This window comes from Vanacampus margaritifer, chromosome 8 (genome assembly GCF_051991255.1).
Source record: "Vanacampus margaritifer isolate UIUO_Vmar chromosome 8, RoL_Vmar_1.0, whole genome shotgun sequence".
Taxonomy (NCBI): Eukaryota; Metazoa; Chordata; class Actinopteri; order Syngnathiformes; family Syngnathidae; genus Vanacampus; species Vanacampus margaritifer.
In genome coordinates this window covers 6,392,406-6,417,958 of record NC_135439.1, presented here as the reverse complement: position 1 = coordinate 6,417,958, position 25,553 = coordinate 6,392,406, and the positions used below count along the sequence as shown (strand labels likewise).

The following is a 25,553-nucleotide window of genomic DNA, read 5'->3' as shown; positions in this document are numbered from 1 at the left end:
ATTTATAAATAAAAATTATAGAATGAATAATTTGCGGTTCAAACATGCTTTTCTATTTTAACCATTTTAAATTAATAACTTCAAAAATCCTATTCTAGCTAAAACAAAAGTATATGAATTATTTCATATATATTATTTCATTTTTGCATCTTTTAGCAATATAAACAATATAAATTAATGACTTTTAGAAATGGTTTCTATTATATTTCAAGTAAAAAAATATTTGGATAATAATTTTACAAATTAAATGATTTTTTTTTAAATTCCAAAATATTGCATTATTATTTAAAAACATATTTGTATTTAAAATATTTAAACAAATATTTAATCATTGCCATTTAAATTATTTTTGTGTGGTTCAAATGCATGTATTTTATTTTCATTCAATAATGTAATCATTAATAATAATATTAATGAAAAAATGAATATAAAAATGTTTTCTTATTTATTTGCACTTATTTATTTTTAATGAATTTCAAGATGAAGATTACAGTCAAGATCAAAGCAATTATCGGCAGAAAGCAAAGCAACCACTTGCTGTAATGAAATGATTTTGAACGACTCTGACCTTCGCTCAATCGTGTCTCGCAGCTCGCTCCCTGATTGGTCGATGTCTGGGAGAACTTGTCAAGCTTCCATCCACACACTTGAAGGTGACATTCGCCCATGCAGCAAGAGCTTTGATGTGTCTCCAGCCCACCTGCCTGGTGCCTAAGGAGCCTTCTTCCTACATCTCCGCAGGGACAAGAAGAAGAGGAAGCAGCCTGGAGGATGGTGGCGTGTTATTTCACAACGACAAAGCACACAGCTTCTCAACTACTAACAGGATTAAAGGCCTCGACGAGGCTGCGGAGAAGGTGATAAGAGTGAAAGACAAGAGGGAGGCTTTGAGTCACTTGGTTAAAAACCTTCACCGGTGTCCTCTTCTGCGCCATGTTCCTCCCTCGAAAATATAAGGAGCTTAGGTGAGGATGCACAGACAAAATGATGAAAAGAGGCCATTACATACATCAAAATAACTGAAACTTGTCTAATATCAAAATGTATTCTTTTTAACTCATTCACTGCCATTGACGGCTATAGACGTCAAAAATTCATTTGAACTATTTCTATTAGTTTCACTCCCCCCCCCCCCCCCCCCCACACACACACTTTTGTTAACAAGAGTATGAACATTTAAAAAAAAAAAATTGTACATTTAGAAAATATATAAAATTTGTGATTAATCGTGAGTTAACTATTGAATCATGCGATTAATAACAATTAATTGTCTACTAGAAATAGTTCAAATTAGTTTTTGACGTCTATAGCCGTCAATGGCAGTGAATGAGTTAAAGAATATTTCAATTCAACTTTATTTTTAAAGCACTTTCAAATTAGCATTGCTGTATACAAAGTGCTGTACATGGAACATAAATCAGTCATGCAGTAAAGATAAGTAAAACAAGAACAAAGCAAACATTACAAGTAAATAAAGTTTGCCAAAGAATATAAACAGATTTTTAAACGTGTTTTAAAAGTAGATAGAGAGGGAGATTGCCTAATATTTTGCGGAAGGTCATTCCAAAGGGAGGGACCGGCAACTGCAAAGGCTCGATCCTGAGGCACGGAGCAGGTGCGTAGGGGTGCAAGAGCTCAGCAAGGTAAGGTGGGGCAAAACCATTTAGAGATTTCAAAACAAGTAAAAGAATCTTAAAACGGACTCTAAATTGCACGGGCAGCCAGTGATGAGAAGCCAGGATAGGATTTCAACAATAAATCAGTTTAAGAACTTTTTAAATAAGTGTTTTTGTGCTTTAAATAATTGTACAGTATTTAGTTTTTATAACGTTTTGACAATACAAATAATATCTTTTGAAATGTTTTTTTTTTATTGCGTTATATATATTTATATATATATATATATATATATATATATATATATATATATATATATATATATATATATATATATATATATATTATTATTATTTTCAGACTTTTTTTACAGGACAAAAATTTTAAATGGTAAATTATCTTATAGTAGTTATATTATTTAACAATAAAGTATATATCACTACATTTTCTAACAGTATTGTCATACTAATCTAATAATATTACAGTACGTTATTTTATAATGATCATCATTTGTTTGTTGCTATTTTGGTTCAGTACATTTAAAATAATTGAATTTTACATATCACTAGCAGAATTCTCACAAATGGAAACGATTTCAATCAAATAACAAGTGACTGGTCCAATCACAAAATGCACTTTGTACAAAACGACCAACCTTTATCGACCTGACTGCTTCCATGAAAAAAGTGTGACGTGTGGATGGGCGTAGATGTGATTTGTGATTATATACTGCCCTCTCATGGATGAGCTCTTTATTACAACATTTCTGTAATTGTAGCAGTAGTTTTAGTTACTCCACACAGCACGAGTTCTTTGCGCCATCTGCTGGTGACGTTACAAAGAGGAATGCCCATCATATCATCCAGCCATCTATTTTTCTACAGCGCTGGTCGTCGTTAGGGTCCCGAGCCTGTTCCAGCTGACTTGGTAAAAAAAAAAAACAGGGCACACCCTGGACATTCATCCACAATCTATTGCACATGTGCTATTGCTAATTAGCGTTATGGCTAAACTGGAGCCTCTCATTGTTATTTGGCAAGAGAAGTGGGATCCACTCTGGATTAGTCCTCCATAACTCACGGGGCGCTTCCATCCATTTTGATTTTATAGCGCTTGTCTTCATTTGCGATGTGGATGAGCTGGAGCCCATCACAGCTGATTTTGGCGAGAGAAGCGGGATCCACTCTGGACTGGCAAGTAATAAATTACAGGGAACATCCATGTATCAATTATATATATATATATATACACACACATAGTGCCTGTCTTAAGTAGGGAATTTGTAAGTGAATTTGTCTGCATGAGTGAAGAGAGGGCCAATTTACCAGGGTGCGGGGGCGGAGCTATGCAAATGAGCCAGACTGTTACATCACAATCAGGCACAATTCAGAAGGGCTTGCTCGCAGTCACATTTTCAGAAATATGACGCTCAAAATCTTTCTGAAAAGTTTGTGTTATTTTATGTGATGGGTGGACCGGTACTCGAGAGAGACAATTAATTGCATACAAGCAGATGAAAATCAATTTCCATCATACAATATGCCTCCTGTATTAGCTAATGTGTATTCCTGTTGGTTTCTACAGGCGGTCTGAGAAGAGAGAGGGAAGACATTCTTGTCATACCGTAACCTTCCACTCTAAAAGTGAAAGAGATCATTACTCATCACGCACAAATGCATTTTTGGCAAAATAAGCATAGACAGGAAGACTGTTTGAAGAGCAACTATTGCCTCAATGATGGCAAATCTATATAGGACAAATCGGACAGGAAACGCGTGACATTAATATATGACACATATGACGAAACCATGAGGATGTCTGGTGGTTTTCAGGTTGCGCAATGGTCTTTTATTTCCACAGCGGGTGCGGCCTGACTAGGCAACACACACACACACACACACACACAAAAGCAAACACAAGGATCACATGAAAAGTAAAGTAACAGTTTCCAGTCAGCACCTTTCATAATAAATCTCATCACATTTCCCATGCCTCATAGATGTTTAAGACATATTTTAAATTGGTCTAGCACACTGTAGCTATCTGTCAAGCTACATTTGCGCAATATAAACCTTTTTTGTAAATTGAGTTTTAATGGTGTTTTAAATATATTTGATATTTTTATGGTAAATGGTACTTCATTTACATAACGCTTTTTCACCTTACTATTTACAATAATTTCATAAATAATTTTATTACCTTTTTTTTTTACTATATTTTTCTAAGGCAAATAGAGGTATTTTTATATGCTTTATTAACTCATTCACTGCCATCAATGGCTATGGACATCAAAAATTTATTTGAACTATTTCTATTAGTTTAACGTTTTTCCCACTTTTGTTAACAAGTGTATGAAAACCTAGAAAAAAATAATTGTTCATTTAAAACAGATATAAAATTTGTGATTAATCGTGAGTTAACTATTGAAGTCATGCGATTAATTACAATTTAAAAAATTCATTATAATTTTTAATAATTTTTAATTAAAAAAATATTATATAAAAAAATGTCTAGGTTTTCATACTCTTGTTAACAAAAGTGGGGGGGGGGAGTTAAACTAATAGAAATAGTTCAAATTCATTTTTGACGTTATAGGTGTCAATGGCAGTAAATGAGTTAAAAATGTAATTACTAATAATATTTATTTTGGATTTTTAACAATTTAATCAATAACTTTTAACTGTATTGAGCTGTAGTTCAACAACGTTTTTCTTTTTATAATATTTTAACAGTAGTTTATTAACAAAAATCAAAACTTTTTGAAGTAGCTTGGAAAATATTTCCATTGTGGCTAAAATCAATATATTTAATTTTATGGCATTCATACTTTCAAAATAATTTTGTTTAAAAAAAAAAAAAATTGTAAGATTATTATTATTTTTATTTTGTGAATTATGTTTATCATTGTTGCCATTTTTAAAATTATTTTTAATATTTTTACAAACATTTATTTTATAAAATGTTAACCCATTTTAATCACATTTTTATTATACTTTAAATTATTTTATTGTTGTTCAATGTTATGCTTTTCTCATTAAAGTATATTTGATTAAAAAAATTATTAATATGCATTTACATCTTTTTTTAATTATTGTGGTTCAAATGCATTTATTTTTTATTTTATAATATTTAATAATGCAATTAAATACATGTCATTTACATTTGACATCTAGCTATACAATATACATACAAAAACAATGAATATTTATTAAATATTTTCATATATTTCATTATGTAAATACTTGAATGAATTATGTCCAAACAATGTTTTGTGTGTGGAGCTTGACACCGCAGTCTTTGATGTGATTTTATTTTGAAGGTGAACCGTATTGTCTTGCTATCACTACAGCCCGCTTGACAAGCTTGGAGTTGTGTGGCAGCTTGAACTCTGCTCAGACCACATACACTTCCAGTCATCTGCCAGGTGAGCCTCAACCCACTCACTTTTCGGGACGTTTGATTTTTAAACTTAATTTTAATCATAAACAAAATGTTGTCATAAGTAGACTTACAAAATGTTAGGGTGACTTTAATTGTAGTTTCACTTATAAAAAGTATACTAATGTGACATAGTCAAGCCTACAGTTTGTTGTTACGGCTTATTACTGCAACTTGTTAGCATTTCTCTTATGCTGATACTCGAGAAATGCAGCTTTAGGACTTGTAGAGTCTCCATGGTTGCTGATCATAATTGTCAAAGCAAGTCATGACTTGTCTCTAAACAATATAGCTCCACTGTTTTTCAGGCCGCCTTCACTGTCATGCATCAGTATCTTTCCAGTCACATCCAGAACAATATGCTATCATAGCTCATCCTCTTTCCTTAGTTTGACTGGATTTACAATGACATTTCCAAAATGGCCAATTCCTGGACTTTGTATTTCTATGTAAATTTCAAGTGGCACATACAGAATGTATCCCATATGTCCACGGTTACACAGAAGGAACACATGAAATGTATACCCAGACACCCAAACTTCATGTAAATAACTACAAAACTGAAGCGTCACCAAACATAAATACTTCTACGTCTCGCTAGTTGAGAAACTTCCTAAAATAAAAATGTACACTGGGCAGTGACAATACAATACAATGAATAAATGCAATGTGGTTTTGCAGGTTGTCTTATTGTTGATAGATAGGATAGATAACAATTTTTGTTGAGTTTTTTGGGTGCAGAAACCTAAATTGGTTTCAGAATTTCACGTCATGTTTTTGAGCATCGGCTCCTCGTTTTCGTAAAAAATATGAAATAAATGTGTATGTATGTAAATACTAAGATGGAATTGTTACAAGCTTTGAAAACTAAAAAAAAACAAAAAAAAACAGCATTAAACAAAATAGTGCTTAGAACCATGGTTACAAGCCAGCACTAATCCTCTTAATTCCGCTATGCTAGCTTTCTATTTGCAGATATTAAGAGTACTGTACTGACCTATTGGGAGCTACACACACCTCTAATTCACTTTCTCTTTTTTTTCAAATTGTTCCGCATTGTAATGGATGAATGGATGTTTATAGTATCAAAAGAGTGAATTTGTTGCCTATAAAATTTCAACATGTCCTCCCGCAGAGCTGCACTGCTCCTCCAGAATGGCGTCAAAATCCAAAGGGGCGTCTTCCACGTAGCCCGCCGAATATGAGGGGCCGCGCCACAGAGATGTTGGCGTGGGCGGCCACCTTGCTGACACTATCCACGTGGATACGGGCCGACATTTCCCCAGGACAACAACGCACGTGTCCTCCGGGTCCCCGCAGTCAGGTGGATTTCTCGGTCGAATACGCGCCGCCTCGTTTCCAAACGGAGCATCCCATTCAGAACGTGGCAGCCAACCCGCTCCCCCTAACGGTGTATGTCGCCTCGCGGAACATGGTGGAGGCAGTGGATGGCAAGCTGAGCAAACTGTGGGAGGTGAAAACAGGACCAGTGGGGAGTCCGGAGTGTAAAACCTGCAACCTGTGCAACATCCAAGTAGATCCCAGTGACCCGGTGGATACGGACAATGAGGTGCTGATCTTGGATACTTTTTTGCCGTACCTGTACGTATGCAGCAGTACCCAACACGGCATCTGTTTCTTCATCGACTTCGAAATCATGCCGCCAGAACCTCAGTGTTTGTACAAAGAAAACCAAAACTCGCCCTCTTACTGCCCGGACTGTCTGGCCAGTCCTCTTGGCACCAAGGTCACCATTGTGGAACAGGCAGCCACGTCCTACTTCTTCGTGGCGGCCTCTGTTAATGACAAAGTGACGCAAAAGTTCCCCCGCAGGTCAGTGTCGGTGGTGCGGCCACTCTCTACCGAAGACGGATTCCAAATGGTGATGGAGGGCCTGACGGTGCTACCCCACCTGAGGGACTCGTACAGCATTGATTACATCTACAGCTTCTCCACCCGGGAGTTTGTCTACTTCCTATCCCTGCAGAGGGAAAACCCCTCCAAGGACGATTCGGCCTTTCAGACCCGATTAGGCCGACTGCCCGTGGGGACTCATGAGGTGTGGACGTATCGCGAGCTGGTGCTGGAGTGCAGGTACGAGCCCAAGAGGCGGCGAAGGGCGCCGTACAAGGATATCGTGTACAACGGGCTCATGGCGGCCCACTTCGGCCATGCGGGGAAGGATTTGGCTCTGGAGCTGAGGGTGGACGAGAGAGAGGACATCCTCTACGGTGTGTTTGCGCAAGTGAATGTGAGGGGAGAACCCCAAAAAAACTCGGCAATGTGCGCCTTCCCCCTGAGCGACGTCAACAGCAAGATAGACAAGGGCGTCGAGGACTGCTGCCAGCCCGGAAAAGAACAATTATCCAGAGGGCTGTGTCACTTTCAGTCGTGTGAGAATTGCCCACATGAGGTGAGTAATTACAAAGGAGTTTACCAGTTCTTGGCCACAAGTGAAGTAACCATGACGTATGAGCTACAGCATATTTGCTATACTTTCACAATCTAGTAAAATCCAATCCAATACTTCCTATTAGGACAAATGAGCAGAACTCTTTCTCTTGATACATATCCCCATTGTGCCGCTTGACAGCAAAAAATCTGAATGATAAATCCAGCTTTAGTCGTGCCAGATTTTCCATGTTAATAGCAGGACAGCAGATCTGCCAGTTTTGAGTTTCTACTCCCTGCGAGCATACGGACAATACGTACACTCCACACGGATTTTTCCTGACTCTGAAGTAGGCATCCGTTCCGATTTTGAAATGTAAGAAGTATAAGCAGATCATCGTGTTCAGGGATGAGACGTGACCAGTCAGTGCAGTTGGGGAGGTCTCAAGAGTTTTCGGTTTCAGAAGATTAGAGTAAACTGTGCCTTGCTGTTTTCTTGTTTACGTTAAAGGAGACATATTGTATTTTTCACTATTTAAAACAGGGATGTGATTTGACCAAAGTGAAATTATCTGAAAAATTAGCCGGGGGTCTGGGGGGCGCTGGCACCCAGCTAGGTCCAGGGCAGTGCCCTGGTGGGGGGACAAGGGGGCGAAGCCCCCCGGAGCTCATGGGTTTTACGTGTTTTTAAGTACTTTCAATGCACTCACATGACAAAGAAATAGACAAAACAACAGCATAAATTTTCAATGTATATTGAACTATCCCATATAAAATGGCAGTTTTAGTCAACTCAAAATCAGTCACATTCAAAAACATTGGACTGCCTTTGCTTTTAAAAACTATCACTGAGAATATCATCATATCTAACTAATGTGATTACTAAGTTAACACATAAATAATGTTGAAGAGTTCAAATTTCATGAACAAATAATTGTATCATGACCAAATGAAAAGTAACTCATATTAGAGCATACCACAAATGTCTTTGTTATAGCAGAAGATGTTATCTGTCGGAGTCATGTGCATACACAATGAACTAAAAAAATAAAAATAAAAAATCGGAATTTTTTTTGGGGGGGAGATAAAAAAAGCGGAATTCCGCGAATTAGCGGGAAAATCACATCCCTGTTAAAACATTTGCCAAGGGTCCATTTCACTAAGCATGTTCAACAAACACTGAGATGAAGTTCTAAACAGCATAAGTATAAGTATTGTTGGTAGGCTTGCGAAAATGTGGTCTCTCTGAGCCACCGTAATGTGCGTGATTCCAATGCTATTATTGACCGCTAGGACTACACACTGGGTTTATAAGGAAAAGGCAGCTGACAAAATAATTACTTGGTTGTGTATTTCACACTTAATAGGCTGGTATACGCTCGAGAGCAGAGGTGGGCATTGAGGGCCGGAGTCCTTCTCCAACACAGCTGATATATGATCAGCTCATCAGCAAGCTCTGCATAAACCTGATAACGATCCTGTTGATTGGAATCAGCTTGTGTTGGAAGTGAGAAACCTCCAAAACCTGCAGGAGGACCGAGATGGCCTACCTCTGCTCTAAGAGATTTGTACAATCAATTAAAAAGTACATTTTCTACAATATGTCCCCTTTAGCAACATGTTTATCACTTTTGCAGTTCTGAATATCACCAGACTGTAAAGTTGTGACCAGTGAGTGTATATTACAGCAGTAAATCTCCGGACGAGAAATGAATGAAGGTGTGCGAAAGAGTACAAGGCAAATGAAAAGCCTGGGAGGGGTGCATGAGTCAGGAGTGCGCGCTACCATGATCTGGTTTCCCTCAACAAATGACTGCTTTACAGCGGACAAGACAGACACCAGATATAAAAACGTTTGCCATAAATTTGGTTCCACCGTGCAGTCAAGCGGGCCAGCTCGGCATCTTATCTCACGAGTTGCAAGCAAAGGTTTTGCTTAAAGGTGTGGTCTTTCCTTTTTTTATGGGGTTCAAACCGTGTCCTTTGAGTAGCAGTGTGTAAACGGACAGGAATGCCTGCCAACAAACATGTAATAAATCCTGCTGATAAAAAGGTGGAATTTCAAGAGGGGGGGAGGGGCTGCTCTCAAACAGGAAATTGGAGGACGGTGGAAAATATTCTATGATACATGTGGTGTTCAAACCAAGAAATTGAAATAGTTTGCGTTAATTTGCTTAGAAATGTTGTCACAGTGGAGTGTACCCAGAGACAACCGAAAGAGTCGCATGCTGGAACATGTTTAGACAGCTTCAAAGTGGAATGTTTTCGCGTGTTTCTAACAGTCATTCTTTTTAATTAACTGCTCTTAGTCAATGTTTACATTTGAGAGCTTCAAAAGTCCACTTTAAGTTGCTCTGAGACGCTCAGTCAACATATGGAGTGTGCGCCCATGCAGTTTGTATGGCATGCTCGTCACGGTTGACTGCAGACAAGGTGGAGGAGAACATCCTTTTTTTAAATATATACAAAATTGTGCGTGAATTTTGATGCAGACCGAGAGAAACAAACAGACAAAAGTAAATGCGTGAAAAGTACTTACCGTGGTTGTGGTAGGTGGGCCCTGGGTCCCCAAAGGGGCAAAAGCAGGAACAGATTGGCAGGAAATGGACGCTTCCTGAAGGCTGAGGCAGGCTGAATCTCTGAATAAACACAACAGACAAGAACAAGTAAGGACAAAAAAATGTCATAAATAAAGTACACTAACAGAAACATAGTAAATGAATAGCAATGGTGGAATGGAGTTGAGACAGTAGATGAGTGGCTAACCCTGGTCACTCCCAATTGGAAGGTTCCAGGTGCTTATCTCAACTCGGGAGTTTCCATGGTTTCCTTGGGTGCCTCCAGCTTCCACCCACAGTCCAAACACATGCACAAGTGCTTCTTAATAAATGTGAATATTGTGGGGAAACAAATTGAAATTCAGTAGTTCAAGCCAGGTGAATGTTATACAAAATATTTTATGATTGTGTTTGTTTTAATAGTTTTAATTGTTATATCTTACAGGTAACGGGGAAAAAATTCTGCAGCTCAAGAAATGTAATGGTACATAAGAAACAAAACCAAAAAATATTTTTACCATTGTGGTTAATGAAACGGATACACTTTGTGATTTGAACTCCTGAAACAAGCATACTTTTCCATGATATTCAAATTTATTAAGATGAAGGGTTCATTGAAAAATTGCCCCTAGGGGACTGGATGTCTGCCATTGTAATCGGCCCACCACTCACCATGACACTGTGCCACATACAGTTGTGCTTGAAAGTTTACATACTTTTGGGGTATGTAAACTTATGAGCACAAATGCACAAAATCTAAATGTCACTTAATTTTATTTTTTTATTTTTTTCTGGAGAGCTCAGTATTGTTCATTCGGTAATTTTACCGATTTGACATGTCATCATCATTGCTCTCTTTTTTTTTGTTAATTTTTTTTTTGTATGTGGGTGTCACTTAATGACACAAACATGCAGTGAGTCGTCACCAAATTCACATTTCTACTCATGTCAATTTCAACCTCTGAAAATATCAAAACAACCGCCACAGTATTTTAGATTTTATGGCCATTAAGCCTTTTTCTAACCATACAGTGCGCTAATAAGTTCGCATGTAAACATTCAAACACAAATGTATAGATCATACGTTACACCCAGAAGAATGTCCAGTGAACCATCTACAATATAAATGGTAAATGGAGTGCGTTTATATAATAGCGGTTTTATCTACACCATGTGGTGCTCAAACCGCTTTTGAAAGTCTCACATTCACGCACACATTCATCCACTCATGGATCTGGGTATGGGTAATATGAGCATAAAGTAATTTGTCTGGGGGTTGGTCTTTTTGTGTTTTGACAGTCGGGCAATACCACGTCGTGCACAGACAAGCCCACTCTGGTGTCAAAACCGTACTACAGAGTCGACCTCTTCAACCGTCAAATGAGTAATGTCCTTTTCACGTCCGTCCTGGTTACCGTTAGCGAGAGAAAAACTCTGGGCCACTTTGGGACCTCTGATGGAAGAATCCTCCAGGTAGCTAACTTCAATTTTGTGACGGCGACGGCTTTTGAATCATTGTACTAATTGCTGCTACCTTGTGGTTTTAGGTCATTCTAAAAATGGACACACCCTTCGTTTTTGCCAACTATTCTCTTGGAGAGATGCCAATATCAAGGACAGCAACTATCTTCAATGACTCGCTTCTTTTCGTGGCTGGAAATCTGGTAATAGTTTTTGCATTTGGATGGTTTTTGTAGCTTGTCATAACCCTTGTCTTGCTTTGTCCCCGGCCCAGTTGTTTCGGGTGCCTACGATTGGCCCGGGCTGTAAACATTTTGTGACATGCTCCATGTGTTTGATGGCTCCGCGCTTCATGAACTGCGGCTGGTGCTCAGGAATGTGCTCGAGGCGAGATGAGTGCGCCTCGATGTGGAAAAAAAGCTCTTGCGCGCCAGTCATAACAGAGGTAGCTTTGCAGCCAGCTCGACCCAATGAAAGTCGATGACACTTACTGGAGTGCTTAATTAGTTTGGATTGTTTTTTTATCTGCAGTTTTTCCCCAAAACGGCACCAGCTGGTGGGGAAACTGAGCTGACACTTTGCGGGAGAGCGTTTCGATCTCCTCGGAGACCGCCCATTAACAATGGTGTCAGCCACACAGTCACTGTGGGATCAGGGACCATGTGCACTGTTCTGCCTTACAAAAGCGAAAGCCAAGTGTGAGTGGCATACATGCAAAAGACACAATGAAGCCCTCGAGGTCTACTAATGCTGAATCCTCTGTATCATTTTCTTGACGCAGGCTGGTATGCACGCTGAAGGAAAAAGTGTCAAACAACAATCTGACAATCACGCTGGAAGTGCACGAGGGTGGCACGTGGGCCGAGTACTCCATCGAAGGCACAGCCCGCGTGTCTGGCTTTTCTGTTGTGGTGAGATGACGAAAGCTTAAAAAATAGAAGGCCTGTGATGGTGATGAAAGGATTCCTCATGTGTCTACTCAGGAGCCTGGCATAACGCAAATCCGACCCGAGCATGGCCCTGCTTTTGGCGGTACGCTTGTCACACTGACGGGCCGTAACCTTGATTCTGGGATGCAGAGGGAAGCCTTCATCGCAGATAAAAAGTGTCACATTGAAGAGTAAGCAACGCAGGACTATGCATCAATATTATCATGCTAGTAAAGTTAAAATGATCAGTGGAATGTCTTCTCATGAATTATGGAATCATAGAAAATAGATTTTTTATGCTCCTGTGGCTGATTCATTAACTTACACGCATACCGTCAATCGATCAAAGCAGCAAAGATCCGATATCGGATGTCTCGGATAAATTATCCTGACCGATTATCCTGCGATGTGTCAAATTTGATTCCCCCTCAAAGATCTGCTCAGAAAGCAATCACAAATGTTAAAGCAGTTCAATATTTACAATGGTATGATGTAGCTGCACAGTAAATTCTGCAGCGCAAATTTGACTCGATTTAGAGTGGGACCAAATAGAATCAGTTATGGAGTAATATTATTTACACGTGGAAGAGAGTAAAATAAAGAATTGAAAACAAAAAAAAGTCACTCAAGGGTTGAGGAACAAACTCACAACCCTCAGCCGATCTACTCCCAGAGCCACACAAGCTGTAGGTTGTGAGTTTGTTCCTCAACCCTTGAGTGACTTGTATTTATTAATTTTTTCAATTCTTCCAAGTGTAAATATTACTCTAAAAGTGTATCTATTTGGTCCCAGTCTAAATAGAGTCAAATTTACTCTAAATAGAGTTACATTTACTCTAAATGTGCTGTGTGGTTATCACCAAGTATGGGCCAAGCCACAGACAGATAGCCAATTAGGAAGCAGATATGAGAAGAAAAAAATCATACAGACAAACCCCATACCACAGGATCTCTCTCAGGATAATTTTGCAAAGCCATCCAATAATTAAGTTTTTGGTGACTTTGATCAGAGGTGCGTGAAAATGCCAAAATTTTGACCAGATTATTGATACATGTGCATCCCTCACACCGCATTTGACGATTGTGTCCAGTGATCCTCTGGTAGGAAATGGGACATTGTCTTCAATTGTATGCCTCACCGCGGCTGCCACAAATTTCGGGAGCGTTCCAATCAAAGTGGTTATCGACAACTTTGAGGTCACCACTACTAAGACTTTCGTCTACAAGGAAAACCCTGTTATAACGTCCGTGTATCCTCATTGCAGTTTTAGCAGGTACGACGGAATGAACAAAAAGTTATACAGCACACATTACGACATCTATTGCATTTAAATACAGTTTTTCATGTACTTATTGATGCTGTCCTTCAGTGGCTCCAAGTTAGTGATCGGTGGTCATAATCTTGATTCTGCACACAAAACTGTGCTTCAGTACACTTCCAAAAACTCCCCATTGGAATACCATAAACTGGTAAGTCTAACTTTCCTGTTATAGATGAAAAATAATCATGGGCCGCTGACTTTTTGTTTCAGTGTAGCTGCTGCCTCTTAAATATGATCATTTCCTTTCAGGAATGTGACGGCACAAGGAACGCGACCCACATGACGTGCCAGGCCCCCGCTTTACCGTTTGATGAGTCAGGAGAGAGGTCAGACACCGGAGAGCTTTCCATCCACATGGACGGCAAGAAAAATGTATGGAGGAAACGTTTTGACTACCACCCTGATGCAAAAGTCATCCCGTTTGAAAACGAAGACAACGTATTGCTCCTCAAAGCAGGAGAGACCGAAGTTTCCTTGCACGTATGTTTGCAAATTGCACAGTTACGTTACTCCACCCACCCTGCCTGGTATGTGTGTAATAACAAGCAACCTGTAAATATCATGTTGAAAACAGCATCACAAACTAAACACGGTGAACCTGTGCATGAAGATCACCATGACAATCGGAGACATGAACTGTAACGCTCAGGTTCTGTTGAATGAGCTGACCTGCAGGATTCCCAAGAACCAAGTGATCCCTAGCGAGGGGTTGCCTGTCAGGGTGAGATAAGCTTTCAAACAACAGACATTTTTTTTCATTTGATGTCTCGGGCAGGGGTCTGCAACCTGCAACTCTGGAGCCACATGTGGCAAAGAAAACATTTTAAAACTAACCATAAAAAGAAATCCCAAAATATCATCAAATGTCAACAAAATTGCCAAAATAATCAGAAAATTTACAGCAAAAAAAGTCTGAAAAAAAGTTTTAAAAAATAGCCATAAAATGTCAAAAAAATAAAGGAGAAGCAGAAAATTACCAGAGGTGGGCATCGTCATTGACTGGAATTGATGATTGATGGAAGTGCCCACCTTTAGAAATGTGCTTGAGCACTTTCAGCGAATGCTTGATAATGCCAAGCCTCACAAAAATACACAGATTGAGCAGGACCGTGTGTACTCACCGCGATCGACAGAAGTAATCCTGCCTCACTTGGTGCACAGTCTGTGCATTTTTTCAAGGCTTCGCATTATCAAGCATTCGCTGAAAGTGCTGAAAAGGTGGGCACTTCCATCAATCATCAATTCCAGTCAATGACGATGCCCACATTTGAAAATTTCCATAAAATCTCAGATATTTGACAAAAAAGCAGAAAAGTCTAAAAATTTATGAAAACGAAGTATGAAAAATTAAAACAAAATAAAATAAATCCCAAAATTAAAGATGAAAGGTAGAAGAAAATTAATCTCAAAGTAATGTATGCTGCATATTTTTCTGTTATAGTGCAGCTCGAATTAGCTCTTGGATCCTCAGTACATTAGACCACTGGTTCTCAACCCCGGTCCTCAAGTACCCCTATCCAGCCTGTTTTCCATGTCTCCTTCAGCCAACACAGCTGAGGATCATTATCAAGCTTCATGCAGAGCTTGCTGATGAACTGAGCATTTGAAACACCCGTGTTGGCTGCGGGAGACATGGAAAACAGGCAGGATACACTGCATTAACACTGACACACAGTTTTGTTCATAGCTTTTTTGACAATAAAGGTTGCTGACCTGTGGTCTAGGGGATCATGCGACTTGTTGAGCCCCGAGCCGAAAAACATGCGCTGGTGTACACAATATTGTGGTTGATGACTGTATGTCATCTACCATTATAGGTCATTGTGAACGGCGAACCCCACGACGTGGGCACTGTCCTCTATGAGGACGACAATCAGGACTCAGTCATCGCGGGCATTGTGCTGGGCGTAATCTTCGCCTCGGTGGCGGGCGCCGCAATTGCACTGGTGGTGATGTTCCACTTGAGAAAGAAGAAGCAAGGTAAGGCATCAGCACTTGGTAAACACAATTTTTAGTTTGAGCGTTTAATGACTGTTTTAATATGTTTGTGATTTCAGCCATGATTGAGAATCGTTTAAGCACCAGGCTTTCGATGAACCGCATGGGAAGTCACGGTGAAATGTCCCCAACAGGAGACTACAGGCAGGGTGAGACATTGTTTCATTGATCACGAAAAAAACTGGATGAAGGCTTCAACTTCCTCCTGACTACACTCTGTTCATCTGTTGTGCAGTAGATTCCAGCCAAACATCCGCATCAGGAGGAATGGCCTTTCAAGGTCCGCTGTACGCAGCCAGCTATGACCACCTCGCCGTTCCGCTGATTCCGCGGCACAGCGTCTCAATGATCAGCCTCAGCTCTGAGCTGCTTGACGAGGTCAAGGACGTCCTCATCCCCGCCGAGATGCTCAGAATTGAAGATAGCCAGAGCATTGGCAAAGGTAATGAATGAAGCACCTTTTTGGGGCTCTAGAAAAGTCATCAAAGACAAAAGTTACTCACATTCCCTGTATTTTTTTCTTCACATGCAGGTCACTTTGGGACCGTGTATCACGGATATCTGAAGGACAGCAATAAGCAAGAGATCCACTGTGCTGTTAAATCACTGAATCGTATGTAAACAGTGGTTTATCTAAGTCTGAATGATTTTTTTCCCCCTAAGACTGTAATGTGTCAACAGGAATCACAGACCTAAAGGAAGTGGACCAATTTCTCCGAGAGGGAATAATCATGAAGGGCTTCCACCATCCCAACATTCTATCGCTGCTCGGCATCATGCTGCCCAAAGAAGGGCTCCCCCTGGTGGTCCTGCCGTACATGAAGCACGGCGACGTGCGGCACTTTATCCGCTCGCCGCAGAGGGTAACGTTTCACAATCAAACCTCTTGGGACCTTTGACTGTCTATGTTTGCTCTGCAAACCTGTGTTTTTTTTGGGGGGGGGGGTTAAATCAATGGATACGTCTGCTGTGTTGAACGTTTACTGTACATTTGTCCTTCTCAGAATCCAACAGTAAAAGACCTGATAGGCTTTGGACTGCAGGTTGCCAAGGGGATGCAGTATTTAGCGCGGAAGAAATTTTTGCACAGAGACCTGGCTGCACGAAACTGCATGTGAGTGTGAACCCTATATGATATTCCTATTAGTTCATTTTAGTTTACTCACATACAAAGTAATGAAGTAACTTTCTCACTCCTAAGGCTGGATGAGACCTTCACTGTCAAGGTGGCAGACTTCGGCATGGCACGTGACATTTACGACAAGGAGTACTACAGTATTCAAGACCACAAGAGTGCAAAGTTACCAGTCAAGTGGATGGCCATCGAAAGCTTGCAGACACAGAAGTTCACCACCAAGTCGGATGTGGTGCGTAGACAAGCCGCATTTGTTCACTCACCAGATGAAACGTTAGTACACTCATTCACAAATGGGGCCACGGTTAACGTATCTTATCCCGGTTGACTTTGGGTGAGAGGTGGGATACATCTTGGACTGGTCGCCTGTTAGTCGCAGGCGCATAAAGACTAACAGCCAGTCACACCGAAGTCTTCAAGGAACCGACCATGTATGGTTTTTTTTGTAACGTGAAAGTAGGCCAGATTACTCAGATAACATGCAAACAGGAAGGGCAAAGAGGTGATTTGAACCCGGACCCTCAGAAATGTCAAACAGATGTGCTAACCCCACACGTACTGGTTCAAAAAAAATAATTTACGATGTCAAAATATAGTTGGGCAGCACGGTGGTTGACTGGTTAGCACGTCCGCCTCCCAGTGCAGAGGATGTGAGATCGAGCCCGGGCTTCGGCCTACCTGGGTGGAGTTTGCATGTTCTCCCCCGTGCTTGCGTGGGGTTTTCACCGGGTACTCCGGTTTCCTCCCACATTCCAAAGACATGCATGGCAGGTTAATTGAACACTTCAAATTGTCCATAGGTGTGGTTGTTTGTCTCTGTGTGCCCTGCGATTGGCTGGCAACCAGTTCAGGGTGTACCCCGCCTACTGCCCGAAGCCAGCTGGGATAGGCTCCAGCACCCCCTGCGACCCTTGTGAGGAAAAGTGGCCAAGAAAATGGATGGATGGATGGATGGAAAATATAGTTGTTTACCTGCATAGGGTAAAAAAATGATTTTTATAGTTGAATATTATCTCTTACAGTGGTCTTATGGCGTGTTGGTTTGGGAGCTGTTGACCAGAGGAGCCAGTCCATACCCAGAAGTGGACCCCTATGACATCACACACTATTTACTAAGGGGTCGCCGGTTACCTCAGCCACAGTATTGCCCTGATGCTCTGTAAGACACCGCAGCATCATGATTTTTTTTGTTTGCCCAGTCACCTCTTATAGCCTACGTGCATTCCACAGCTATTCCATCATGCTGGCATGTTGGGACCCGGAGCCTAAACGTAGGCCAACGTTCCACAGCTTGGTCACAGACGTGCAACACATCCTGTCCTGTCTCACGGGAGAGCACTACATCAACCTGAAGGTCAACTATGTCAACTTAGACCAAGCCAGAGCTTACCCCTCACTGACTGCGTCTGCGGACGAGGCCGAGGGCTCGGAGTCAGACACAAGCGGTCAAGATGGCAGCTGAGGACCGCTAAAACTGATAAGAACGCACAATCCAGCGCTTCAGGATTTCAAAGAGAGACTTACTAGGAGTTGTTTTATTTATCATATGTTGTCTGGATTGCAAGACAGTGTATGGGCTGGATTTACACTGCATGGTTAAAGAGACACAATTGCATTTTTTTTTTCTCTCAAGCAAAAAAAATAATAATTTCACAAAATATATAAACTGAAATAGTGATGATCTCATCGCAATTTGACTTACTGTGCTTACAAAGCTATTATTATGTGTGTGAATGACACGGGTTAATTGTAGCTTCTGCCATCTAGTGGTAGAGCATTTAATTGTTCTGGCTGTCACTATCTGTCGCTGAACTAGACAGATTAACAAAAAGAGATGAGATGTTGCCCTGAATTATAATATTTGGACCAATTAAGTTAATTTTAGATTCCAATTAACAAAAGCATAGACAATAAGGTTTCCCTTATTTGAATCAATGGGGGGGATGTCAACCCAGGCTAACTAAACACAAGATAACATTTAATGTTTGTGTTACTTAAGTACTGTATTACTCCCATGTTTAATCTTGCGGGGTTACTTAAATGTTACTTACAAATGTGTTAAAAAAATGAAATTAGCCTCTTGCAGTTTAAATCCAGCCAATGATTGGTGGAACATTGTGCAAATTCCCCATCCTGTTACATCAAATAATCTTAAGGAAAAAAAGAGCTTGAAATAAAAAAGAAAAAAGAAAGAAAAAAAAGATGTGAAATACAAGTGTGGCCAAATGAATGTAAGCTTTAGTCTCGCTGTAGATTTCTAATCATTTGTGTAAGAACGTTGACATGAATGCTAACGTAAACTCAGGGGACAACTTTTGTGGCTGTATTAATCATTTCTCTGAATATACAGTACATTATGTCAAGTACATGTGAAACCAGTGCACTGGATGAAGATGAACTCCTCCTATTTAGTTAACCTTATTCATTACCAGGGTTCTCAAATTATGTTATTACAGTATAACGTTCCAATGATTTTCTTCTGCAAAATAGGAAGATTATGTTTAATTAGTGTTAGCATGTGGGGTCCCTTGGGGAAAATAAATCTCCACTGCAAGAGGACCCCGCACCCAAATATTTGAGAACCACCCCAAATAATGCTACTTTCTCTGGACTGTCACTGTGCACATGGTCCATGTGTTGGCGCAGTACTGTTTGTCAGCACTAGAAGGCACCCAAGGACTTCCATTGACGTTCCTACTGTTATGCTGCCGCAGTGATGCGCCTCACGACGTCAACATTACAGTAAAGGTGTTACACAAACACCCCCCAAGCATCCCAGCATCCAAAATCTGCTAAACCACTGGACACCTCATCTGTGTGTCTATTTATTGTAGTAATGACTTTCAAGGCTATTATTCAAGTTGATGACTATTTCATGGCAAACTCAACAAAAATAGGCTTTATTTGTCCCAGGTGTCTTCATACTGGCTTCGCTGCATGGTCTCTGCTTCTACCCAGCTCCAAATCATGTTTTAAACTGTAAAGGTTCAAATGTAAATAGCAGACTGTACTGTTTTTTTTTGTTTTTTTTTTTTCAAGTATTGTCTCACCCATCTTTGGCACCTTGAATCCTGAATAAATAAAAATTGAAAATCCCGTTGCTGCAACTTCAAATCAATTTAATAAAATGTGTTCTGATAATAAAGGTAAAAAGAAAAGGTCAACAGCTCAAAATAGGATTGTAATAACCTCAGACTTCGAGATTTACTCTTTATTACAACATCGATTAAGCGACATAATTGTTTTAAAAACCCAATGATTTCCGCCACCCTGACTGCCTGGTGGAAGGCACTAGAATTGACAAAAGCCCAAGTGGAGCCCTGTGGGCTTTCTCCCCTATGGCATAACCCCGACTTTCAACTTAACAACCAACGGCTTTATTTAGGTGTGTGGGAGCAGAAAGGAATTACACATCTCCACCATCTCTTCTCAGATAATATGTTTATATCATATACATCCTTGCTCCAAAAATACAATATAAAAAACGGAATTTTTTTACATTATCTACAAGTTAAAAATATGATAAAGGAAAAAAATTCCAACACTTCGGGGCACGCTCCAACCGCCTGTTTTAGCTAAAGATATTAACAAGATTTCTCCGACAACAACAAAAAAACTTTCAAAAATATATAAGTTACTTTTACATACTGATAAAATGTCTTTACCCATCTCGAAATGGGAGACAGACTTGTCTATAGCACCGGAATCTGACTTTTGGATTCAAGTTTGTGAAAACGCATTTAAAATGACAAAACACACAAATTTACAACTTATCCAATATAAAATTATTCACAGAACATACATTACTCAATATATGATGAAGAAAATGGGACTCTTAGACTCCGACATTTGTCTCCAATGTTTACAAAACACTACAGACACTTATGTTCATGCTTTATGGTTATGTACTCCGGTTATGTATTTCTGGACTAAAGTCTTAGAAAAACTTTCCGCTATTTTGGACTGTAGGATACCTTTATCTCCAAACTTGTGTTTGCTAGGTGACTTAACAACAACTGACTTACGTAGCCCTTACTATCGCTAAAAAAACAATTCTTGTTAACTGGAAAAATAAACAAACTCTGAATATCGACCAATGGTCTAACCTCCTCATAAATCACATTTTAATGGAAAAAATATCTGCCTCAAATAAAAAACAAATATCAAAATTCATAGAAACATGGTCTACGTACAGTATATAGAATTTTTTAACCTAATTCTGGTTACTTAATTCTGTCTGTTAGCGAGAGCCACTACATCGTGATAACTTACATTGATGTTTCTGCATTTGGCAATTTATTATTATATTATATTATTAGTATGGGATTTTTTTTAATGGGCTTTAGGTGAACTGATGAATACACACACGCAAGCACCCACGCACACACACACGCACATACACATACTCACCCACATAAAAAAAAAAAATATATATATATATATATATATATATGTGTATGTGTGTATATATATATATATGTACGTATATATATTTAAAAAAAAAAAAAAAAAAAACTTTTTTTTAATTTTTTTTTTTTAAAAAGGAGAGCAATGATGATGTCAAATCGAATGAACAATACTGAGCTCAAAATATTTAAACATGTGATGAAACGGGTTAGCAGGGGAGTTTGTGTCTTTATTAAACCCCAGAGAAAGCAAAGCTTCTGCTTACCAGTGAATCGGGCTTTTGTGAATATATGACAATGTCAAGCAATTAATTTTTTTAAACTAATTAATCACACAATTTTCCATAATTAATCACAATTAATCAAATGTTTCCACTTCTACTTATACTTACATTTTCTATGAAGCTTTTACAATTCATGTAAAATTCAAAGACTGTTCTAATAGCTTTCTTTGATCCTTGAATACAAGTATCCTGTAAAATTCGATTACCACTATTGATGAACAAAACAACTAAAAACATAAGATAACCCCCCAAAAACATTTCCATGTTGTTCTTATATCGAAAAGAGTCACACACACATACTTGTACTTATATAATTAGGAGGACATCCATAGACATAATGCATTTCCTAGCCCCTTTACAACCCCAACTATCGAAAATGATTGCCTACCCCTATTCCTTACCCTAACCTCAACCATAACCCAATTCAAACCTAAACTCTAAAACCAAGTCTTGACCCTCAAAAAGAGGCTTGGAGTTGTGAGGACCGGCCAAAATGTCCTCACTTCACAAAAATGTCCTCAATCTGTTGGTTAAAAAATGTATTTTGGTCCTCACAATATAGTATGTACAAGTACAAGCACACACACACACACACACACACACAGTCACAAGGGGCCAACCCAGAATGAGCAATAGCTGAAAAGGCTGAGGGCAGACCCCTGAAGCCTCTTCAAATATTAATTTTGTTGTCTTTGAGTATACATATTTATAAATATTTTACACTTGCACACTTACACACTGCGCTCTGCTGCGAATACCATACGGCAGTGGTCGTGCGTTTGGTAACAAAATAGACAAGCTCACTTTTTTCCCTGTTCAGACTCTTGACAAAGACTTCAGTGCAGTTATTCATTCAGAATCCACCTCATTGGGAATGAAGCGATCATGTTGGTCTTTATGGTTACACCTCGCACATGATATTCGGCATTGCGGTACTTGTTACAACAACAACAAAAAGATTTTTAAAAAAGCTGTCTGGATTTTCTTTTGGGTCTTGATTTTAAACATTGTCAAGATCCCCGTTTTTATCCAAATGCTGGCCAGGTTTTCAGAAGCAGAAAAGGAAAGTTTTTTTTTGTTTTAAGTGTAAGGAGAATTACGTACATTGTTTCAACCCAAAAATGTTCTATGCAGCCCCCACTTGCCTTAACACAGTATTCTGTTAAGAGAGTTAAGAGGCAAAATCCACCTGATTTGATCCATCTCAGGGGGCGGCCATTTTGCCACTTGCGGTGGACTGAAAATGACATCATAGTTGCACAGGACTCAGGTAACAATCAATCACGGCTCACCTGTTTTCTGAAGCTGAGTCGTGATTGGTCGTTACTTGAGCCCTGAGCAACTGTGATGTCATTTTCAGTCGACAGTAAGTGACAAAATGGCCACCCCCTGAGAGTGTGGATTTCGCTGCTTAACTCATAGTCCACAAACGCAATATTAATCAGAATGCCGTGTTTAGACTAGTGGGGGCGTATACAACATTTTAATGTACAGAAAATGTGTTTGTTGTTTTGAATTCCTCTTTAATCATTCACTGTTCACTTTCCTAAATAGTCCACGCGATCAGGAAAACATCACAATTTTGCACTAAAGAGATCGGTCTTTTTGGGCAATTGTTTTCAAACAATATTTAAAAACAAATCTTTGATTTGACTTTACTAATACAGACGCTCCCCTACTTACGAACATTCGAGTTACGAACAACGGTACATACGAACATGTCTGCGCGTACAGTATGTCGAAAAATGTTCGGAAAGAGATGCTGTAAGTTAGATTTTGTATGCGCGCCTTTTTCCGAGTAGTGCTTCTTTCCGCCGCTAATACCGACGCTTGGCGCTGTGAGAGCTCATTGGAGGCTGAGCAACGTGTCAAGGAGGAGGAGGAAGAAACGCCGGTCCCCATGAAGGAGAAGGTAACTTTTGAAACCGATTCCAGCGACGACGAAGACCCTCTCATGATATAAAATCCTCCTCTTCCTCCTCCTCCTCCTCCATCATCTCCTCAAGCATCGAGTACATCTTCCAAAAGTAAGTTAAACTTCATTTTATTTATCTTATTACGTACATGTACATACTATGTGTGTCTCTCGCTCTCTCTCTCTAACATACGTAGTACAGTACAGTACTGTACGTATTCTCTCCATTTTATTAAAAGTTTTTTTCAGTACAAACCAATGCAGGTTACTTGTACAAGCCTTAAACATACTTATATAAACCTTCAATATACTTATATAGGCTTTAAACATAAATTATAATACAAAATATAGCACTGAAGCAACTTACGAACAAATTCACCTTACGAACGATAGCTCGGAACGTAACTCGTTCGTAAGGTGGGGAGCGTCTGTACTGCACATGTATGGATGAGAACACATGTAGGCGTCACAAATGTAATGGCTTGTGTTTTTGTTTTTGAAAAAAGACAACTTTAATCACAGCCACTTTTTCTCCCCCGTCTGAATCCAACGTGCTATCCTTGAGCTCGCCTACCATCGGCACATACCTGAATAGCGAGGCAATCTTCCTCGCTCTCTGTCACACTCCTCCATTGTTGCACTCGCATTCACAGAGTGGATGGAGGAGCTGGGAGGTCACAGATGGAGAGAAGTGTTATGTTTGTTCCCGTCTATCTCTCTCTCTCTCTCTCGCTCTCTCGCACAATCTCTGAGTGAATGTCTTCACAGATGGGGAGTATGCTGAAAGACAAATGTGCAGAGCAATGAAAGTGCTTTAGACGTCATGCGGGGCACACTGCTCAAAAACTGTACTTGTTAATCGTCAACCATCTTGTTATCAATATGCCCGCCGACATTGTAGGCTTAGGGAAAATGCATAAATCAGGGTACACACACTAATGACAATCTGGCAAAATGTGTGCATTTCCGCTCCATTTTGATCAAAATCAGCAAAGGCCCAATTGTTGGATTATCAAGGCCAATTATCCTGTTGTGTGGGTTGTATTAAAATGATGTTTTTATTCCTGTTCTGCTAAGAAAATGATGAGGGTTAACAACTATAAAGTGGGCTGCACAATTACCAACTATCAGGCCTCATTTGAGCATTTTTAACACTAAAAGATTATCCTGAGTGAGGGATGTGGGGAGTGCGAAGAGGGATTTTGGCTCCCCGATCTGCTCAAGAACGATCAAGGTGGGCAATCATAAAACAAGGTTCAGAGGTTTCCTTCTTAATTTGCTTTAATGGTTGCGACTGGCTGACATTGGTAAATGTTGAAGCCCTTAATTATTTATGATAGCAAATACTTAAGTGTGTTGGCAACACTATATTAGGCCAAGCAACGGACTCTGTGATTGCGACATGAAATGGACTTGAAATGTACATTTGTTGACACCATTCTTGAAACTTTTCTGACACACCTTACTTATACAGACAAGTGGCTTCAATTATTTACATGCATCTGTAAATGGAGGTAGCAGATAGAAGTGCTGACGAGGCAAAAAGGAACTTTTGCCCGAGCGCCGTTCATTTGTAGTCTGGCCCAGAACAGGTAGAAAAATTACCTCAAAGTCAAAAGGTAAGCAGAGCTGCACATACTTTTGTTGGATGCACAGATTAACGGAAGTGAGTACAATTGTAGTCATCATGGTAACAAAATCCATACTCGCCATGGACTCAATCAGTATGTGGAATTTGGCGGATTTCAATAAAATAAAAAATGATGTGCAAATTGTATTGTCATTCTTGATCCCAGGATCCCATTGGGTTAACGCGTATATCAAGACAGGTTTATCTTCATTGGGTCTAGGTTAAATTGTGCTTACTACTTACTGCCATAAAAAGCACACTTGCACTGTGGCTGAGACCGTTCAGCTGAGTTATTTACACTCCAGCTTCCATCTTTGGAGGCAGCTGAGCATAGGATGGGTTTCGTTTCTTGGTGAATGGACTGAATAATACAATTGAGTGTTTCTTTCAGAGAGCGGGAGAGAGAGAGAAAAGCTATTTTTCATCCAATTTGCTGTTTAAGAATTTTCTCTGCGACCCGTAACTTCTT

The 25,553-nt window shown here is 39.7% G+C and overlaps 2 protein-coding genes across 4 annotated transcripts in view; one reads left to right on the top strand and one right to left on the bottom strand.

Annotated features, from left to right (window-relative positions):
• The window catches only part of LOC144056699 (uncharacterized), a 46,180-nt gene that overhangs the window by 604 nt on the left and 20,023 nt on the right, over window positions 1-25,553 (bottom strand). For both annotated transcript variants that reach the window (XM_077573705.1, XM_077573706.1), the window contains exons 2-4: window positions 24,042-24,234; window positions 9,986-10,085; window positions 569-733 (exon numbers count right to left, since the gene is read on the bottom strand). In XM_077573705.1, coding sequence (XP_077429831.1) covers window positions 569-733; window positions 9,986-10,085; window positions 24,042-24,101 — 325 coding nt within the window. In that variant the 5' untranslated portion in view covers window positions 24,102-24,234. The remainder of the gene's footprint in view (window positions 1-568; window positions 734-9,985; window positions 10,086-24,041; window positions 24,235-25,553) is intronic.
• On the top strand, window positions 5,027-19,945 carry mst1ra (macrophage stimulating 1 receptor a). Of its 2 annotated transcripts, none has more exons than XM_077573703.1 (21): window positions 5,027-5,041; window positions 6,191-7,468; window positions 11,304-11,477; window positions 11,552-11,668; window positions 11,740-11,910; window positions 11,997-12,163; window positions 12,247-12,376; window positions 12,449-12,585; window positions 13,486-13,668; window positions 13,765-13,864; window positions 13,966-14,196; window positions 14,291-14,437; window positions 15,534-15,696; window positions 15,774-15,863; window positions 15,953-16,156; window positions 16,247-16,327; window positions 16,396-16,577; window positions 16,719-16,828; window positions 16,916-17,081; window positions 17,872-18,008; window positions 18,080-19,945. In XM_077573703.1, the coding sequence occupies exons 2-21, from the start codon at window positions 6,257-6,259 to the stop codon at window positions 18,309-18,311; spliced, it is 4,134 nt and encodes a 1,377-aa protein (XP_077429829.1). In that variant the 5' UTR covers window positions 5,027-5,041; window positions 6,191-6,256; the 3' UTR covers window positions 18,312-19,945. The 2 variants fall into 2 exon arrangements, with proteins under 2 accessions (XP_077429829.1, XP_077429828.1); XM_077573702.1 differs by having other exon boundaries at window positions 15,950-16,156.